Source organism: Macrobrachium nipponense, chromosome 2 (assembly GCF_015104395.2).
Source record: "Macrobrachium nipponense isolate FS-2020 chromosome 2, ASM1510439v2, whole genome shotgun sequence".
NCBI classification, from domain to species: Eukaryota; Metazoa; Arthropoda; class Malacostraca; order Decapoda; family Palaemonidae; genus Macrobrachium; species Macrobrachium nipponense.
Genome location: NC_087201.1, coordinates 118,870,625 through 118,877,612, shown reverse-complemented (window position 1 = coordinate 118,877,612; position 6,988 = coordinate 118,870,625). Strand labels below are relative to the sequence as shown.

Below are 6,988 nucleotides of genomic sequence, written 5' to 3'. Positions count from 1 at the left end.
AACCCATAGTTCTCGCCAGAATCGTCTGTTTCAAAGAATTGAGAAATACACTCGTAAGTACACATAAGTTTAAAGACAAAAGTTAAAGATTAGATATTCTTATAAATGTCAGACAGAAAACAAGCCACCCCTTTGGCTAAAGTAATATAACTCACCCATGCAGCCGGAATATTTCACTCACTAAATCTAAATCAAACTTTCGCAGAGCGTTCCCCGGCATCTTGCCTTTCTCCCACAGACGTCTCTATCCAAGTCCTCCATAGACTTGGCTAGGGATACATTAAGAATAGAAGAGGCGCACACGCACATACGAATGCACACTTCGACAACGCCTCATATTACTGGCTACAACCAGTTTCCCAAAGGCACTGTGAAAAGAGCCCATGAACTGACGAACATTGACTCGTCTAACTATGCAGTTTCATATCACGCCACCACAGAAACCATTTATCAGCTTTTCTTGGGTCGTTGCTTCGGCTCTGTTCTCCACATTCCAAAAAGGTCACAGTGAACATATTGGCAATATATCATTAATTATAACCCATAGGACTTTATATATAATATATCTAATATATATATAATAATTATATAATTATAATATATAATATATAATATATTTTAATATATTAATATAAGTATATATATATATATATATTATATATGTATATGTTAAATGATATGTATATATTAATTAATATATATTATATATATATGTATGTATTTTTTATATATAAGTCGGATATATATAGATTATATATATATAGTATTATATATATATTTATATATATATATATATATATATATATATTATATATATATAAATATATATATATAATATATATATATATACACACACATACATACAAACACAAGCAGAGGGGAGATGTCATGGATTGTGGTAATTACAGGGTAATTAAACTAACAGAGTATGGATTGAAAGTTTTAGAGAGGATTCTGGATGCTATAGACCTTGACTTTTAGTTTGATCGAGATTTTCTTATCAAATACTACTGAGCGACCTCTCTCCACTTCCCATACAGCTTTTATCTTACTGTCAGCTTCAGCCTCACATCCTCCATCTTGGCTGACAGTAGATCTAAGTATAAAAAAAAATTTCCGCCTGTTTTATAATCGAGCCTCTTCTATTTTGTTCTCTCTGTCTTTCCTACTGCTCGCCAAAACTATGTTTTATTCACATTCACCTTCAAGCCACCCCTCTCTAAAGACTCCTGCCACTCTCCAACCCGTCTCTGCAGGTCCTCCTCATTTTCAGCACTAATCACCAGATCATCGGCGTACAACAACTCTCACAGCTCTTTGAAGATTCCTGATCTCTTCACTCAACATATCCATGACCAGCAAAAACAATAATGGGCTTAATACTGACCTAAATTCACGGTTTTCTGCTTCCCCAACTGCTATTATTACTTTTGTTCTCGTTCTCTGATACATCATCTCGACCAGCCTAACCAACTTTTCTAGGCCTTTCCTCTTCCTCAAACACCAAAACATCACTTCTCTTGGGATTCTATCGTATGCTTTCTCTAGGTCTAAAAATGCACAAAAGAGCTTCTGGTTTCCCTCTAGTCTCTCTTCTTGTAGCTGTCTTATTATGAAGGTGGCATCCACCGTCCCTCTTCCCCTCATGAATCCATACTGCTGTTTCCCGATCTTTACTGTCTCTCCTGATCTCTCATCCAGAATCCTCTCTAAAACTTTCAATCCATACTCTGTTAGTTTAATTACCCTGTAATTACCACAATCCATGACATCTCCCCTCTGCTTGAATTATATTTATATATATAATATAATATATCTATATAGATATTATATATATATATATATTATATATATATATACTAAGTATATGAAGGCAGGCAGGAACACACAGGAATTGACATTTTGACATGTAATCGACGTTTCGCAATACATTATTGCATCCTCAGGGAATTCTACAATAGATGTAATAAAATGATTTTAAAACTTTTAAAAAAATCTATAAAATTAAAAATAGTTATCTAAAGTCAATTTAAAAGACCATATTTAAAACACAATAAGTTAAGTTAAAACACAAGTTACAAAAAAAATAAAAAAAAGCATGGAATTGAGCATTAATCTACAAGGATTTATTAAAAAATATATAATAACAATAATAAAATAATAATAACTAAAGGAGTGGAGCTAACCTGTCAGAGCGACTTCAAAAGTAAAACTGAAGGCAGAAACGAAAAGTAAACAATAAGAGGCTTTAAGAACAACAACAAAGCCAAGATAAAAAAAAAAAGTTGAACAGCCGAGGACTGGGTATTTAAAACAGGAACAAGTTGTTTAATTTTCAATGTCTCTAAAATAAATAGCTCTTTATGGTTATTGACCTATCCAATTGACCTGTCCAATTATAGAGAAATCTTTGTATTGGATGGTAGTTTTACATTGCAAAGATGATTTCTTATGTTGGATGCATCTGGTTGGTTGGATAGGCGACCATCCAGCTTCTACTGACTAACCCCCCCTATGGGAATCGACCTCGTACCCTAAGAAGACGCTTCGTGGATCCCACATAATTTCCCATATCACATCTGGGACAAGTATACTTATATACCACATTAGACGTCATCAAAGGGCAGAGTCGGTCGTTTACTCTGAAAAAGGAGCCGATTGTAAGGGGGTTTTTCGGAATCAAATTTACGTCAAGGGCATTAAAATGTTCATTGATTATTTTAGTGAAGCCTGTACGGAAGTCGTCAGATTTTATGTACGGAAAAGATGCGTAGAATTTTTTCTTTGGAACGTTAAAATACAAAGGGCTGTTAGAGAACTTTTTGCTGAGTAATTTCTGTATGACCTTGTTAATAATCTTGGTAGGGAAACAGTTATCGTTAAAATATTTGTAAAGGAAGGTAATCTCGTTATGGAAAAGTTCCCAGTCTGAAGTGAGTAATAGTGCCCGATGAATTAGTGTATAAACAGAATTTAACTTAAAGTTATAAAAACAAAAACTATAAAAATTGGAGCCCAGACCTGTAAAGGTTTTCTTCCTAAAAATGGTGGTTTTTAAAAACAGTTACTATCCCTATATACCAAAACATCTAAAAATGTAAACGACACTCCTGCTCCTTTTCGATAGTAAACGTGATGTTAGGGTGACGTGAGTTAGCAAATTCAAGGAAAGACTCAGAGTGAAACTCACGCCTGAAAAGGGCAAAAGTGTCGTCCACGTATCGAGCATAAAACGGGGGGCGAAAAGATAATGGGCAATCATCAAGCATGGATTCCTCCAGGGAACACATGAAAATATTAGCGAATATTGGGCCAAGAGGGAAGCCCATAGCCATCCCTTCTACTTGCTTATACAATTCCCGTTCAAAACAAAAGCCGTGCCCAGCACGGCCAATTCTAAAAAAGTTTTAAAAAAAAGCAACACGATTGAAATTACAAAACTTAGAATCTGGATCAGGAAATAACTTATTTAAAATAATACTAATAATTTTCTTTAACAGGTACATTAGTTGAACAGGGCCTCAACCATCAAGGCTGGCCATAAATATCGGGGTCTTTAGGTAATATTAAATCTTTAAATTTGTTAGAGTTTGGCAGAGTCATTGCTTCGGCTCTGTTCTCCACATTCCAAAAAGGTCACAGTGAACATATTGGCAATATATCATTAATTATAACCCCTAGGGAATTATTATATATATAATATATACGTATATATATATAATATAATATAATAATTTATAGATATTTTATATATATATATATATATTATATATATAATATATATATAGATATATATATATATATACCATAATATATATATATATATATCTATATATATATATATATATATATATATGTAGATATATTATATATATATGTATATATATATATATATATACACATATATATAAATAAATATCTACTAATAGATAGACTTATAATATAGATATATATATATATATATATATATATGTAATAATATGAAAACTTGATCATGAATTATATAAAACGTGATGCTATGTATAAAAGGTTTTCGTTTTTTTTCCTTGGGCTATCTCGCTTTTCATTTCTTCTTTCGTGGCAAAAACCTTTATATATATATATATATATATATATATATATATATATATATATATATATATATATATACGGATTCCAGGCGAAGATATATAAAAGCATACAGCAGGGTCCACAAAACACACCAAATAGGCCAAAGTTTATTCACAAGATATGTTTCTCACGTGTTCTCTATGCATTTTCAGTCTGTAAAAAATAACATTAGAATTGTCAAAATTACAAAAACTATCATAAAATTAAAGTTAAGAAAAAAAATATTTACAAAAATTAATATAACTTAAAAAGATTACAGTAAAAAAAAACTGGTTTTTCTACTGTAATCTTTCTAAGTTAAATTAATTTTTTTTAAATATTTTTTTTTCTTAACTTTACTATTAAGATAGTTTTTGTAAATTTTAACAATTCTTATGTTTGTTTTTACAGACTGAAGATGCACAGAGAACTTGTGCGGAACGTATCATGTGAATAAACTTTGGCTTATTTGGTGTGTTTTGTGGACCCTGCTGTATGCTTATATATATAATGTATATATATATATATATATATATATATATATATATATATATATATATATATATATATATAATATATATACATACATACATATATATATATATATATATATATATATATATATATATATGCTTAAAAAATCACAGTAGATGCACGTGACTTCATAAATAAGCGAATACCACGGGAATGATAGTCAAGAATCCAAGCGCTTTCTTTGTCTTTATTCAGACATCGTCAAGGAGCTACTAAAGTACAATCGGGAGAGGAAGGCCTCAGGTACAAACAAGATCAGGAATACTAGATGGTTAATTATCAAAAGGGTAAAAATTAAAATCCTAAGGGCTTTACGTGTCTGTGCCCGCAGTTTATTGACGCTGAAATTAAAACTATTTATGATATTGCATTGAAACTTAAATACCCAAGGACTTTTGTAGATGTGGCATGGAAAAAGAGCTAGAAAAACATTTTATTCAACTAATGACAAACTTGAATTTAGTAAGCATAACATTCTAAAATTACCTGATAGATGAAAGGTTTTTAGATATTCCTAGAATTTTAAAGCTTTTTAACATAAATGTGTTTTCAGTAATATTAATGTCAAGAGTTTAGTAATCAAAAATTCTCCTAAAGATCTTCCAGGCTGCATATATGAAATTCCTTGCAAAAAGTGTATAAAATCTATACGGACAGACTGGCAAATCTCTTTCACAGCGTCTTAAGCAACATCAATATTCTGTGAGAACTGGGCAAATATCGAATGCATTATTTGTACATATGAGAGATTTAGACCATCCTATTAACTGGAGTCAAGCAAGAGCCTTAGTCCCATGTAATGACACAGTTAAAAGGAATATCATTGAATCTTGTTTTATCAAGTCAAATATAGAAATGTTTCTTTAAATTAAGTCTGGTTTATTTAAACTTGATGCTTTCATAATGAAAAAAGTTGTAGATAAATATAAGCAACAAAATTAATATATTCAGTTTTTTACATGTTTTGGGACTGTAAAGATACTTTGTAATTTCGGTTAGGGTCAGAATCTGTTTAAGTTTGTGACCGTGTGATATCCGATAATCCTGGATTATCCCTTTTATGAATTATTTACCCTTTTGATAATTAACCATCTGGTATTCCTGATCTTGTTTGTACCTGAGGCCTTCCTCTCCGGTCCGATTGTACTTTAGTAGCTCCTTGACGATGTCTGAATAAAGACGAAAGCGCTTGGATTCTTGACTATCATTTCCCGTGGTATTCGCTTATAATATATATATATATATATATTATATATATATCTATATATATATATATATATTATATATATATAAAGGTGTTTTTTGCCACAAAGGAAAAAATGAAAAAGCGAGATAGCCAAGTACTTTCGGTCCTGTTCGGACCCTTTACTGAGGCAAACTGATTTTACAAAGACAACATAGTCAAAAGAAGGCTTAATATACAAACGACACTACCAGATTAGCCATAAGGGCGATTTTCACTCTACAGAGAGGAGGAGCCGCCAGAGGCTAGCCACACCTTGATTCTTCCAGAAAACAGTACATTTTGAAAAAACACGGGAGTATATACAATTTTAATATCATGAATTTTTACACAAATTTTCCCAACAAAATTATTAATAATGAAAAGACGAAAGAAAATATAAATATATATATATCGAGCAAGAGAAAGAGGGAGAGAGAATATCGCCAACCGAGTGAGAGAGAGAGAGAGAGAGAGAGAGAGAGAGAGAGAGAGAGAGATAATAACTATATACATGTGGGACTAATTTATTAGTTGTTCATTATTTTGAGGTCCTTCATAAACATCTTACAAATATATGGGTCCAAATGGTACATTCCCAGACTAAGATTTAGGTTGTTTTTATTAGTGATTTGTATAATTGCCGATTCCAGTAAATTCTTCAAAAAAATGAAATAAATCATTAGATCTAGCAATTACAGAGGTATCACCCCAATTAATACAATGAGATTTTTCACTCAGATGGATAACAGTGCATTTGAAGTCTGGGCTGTTCTAACTGAATACATATGTTGCTTTATACGTATCACATAAGTTTTTACTTGACTGACCAACGTAAAACGAACGGGATAATCCTTACAAGGAATTTTGTAAATGATGTTGTTATCTGTTACGGGACTATTCTTAATTAGCATATCTTTAATGGTATTGTTATAAGAGAGCACTACATCAACATTAAACGATTTAAATATTGATTTTTATGGTTTCAAATCCACGAAAATAAGGTAAGCTAAGTACATTTTTAGGCATTTCTTTTTCATTAATAGCAACATTATAAAACTTTTTGTGAGCTTTTTTGATAACATAAATCAATTAAATGAGGTGGGTAACAGAGATCGTTTTCCTATCTTTTTTATGTATTCT

At 31.2% G+C, this 6,988-nt stretch overlaps 1 protein-coding gene across 1 annotated transcript; it reads right to left on the bottom strand.

Moving 5' to 3' along the window:
- Positions 1-1,287: 1,287 nt before the first annotated feature.
- LOC135221285 (uncharacterized) lies at positions 1,288-1,767 on the bottom strand. The gene has a single exon (XM_064259097.1). The coding sequence runs from the start codon at positions 1,765-1,767 to the stop codon at positions 1,288-1,290; it is 480 nt and encodes a 159-aa protein (XP_064115167.1).
- Between the last annotated feature and the right edge of the window lie 5,221 nt (positions 1,768-6,988).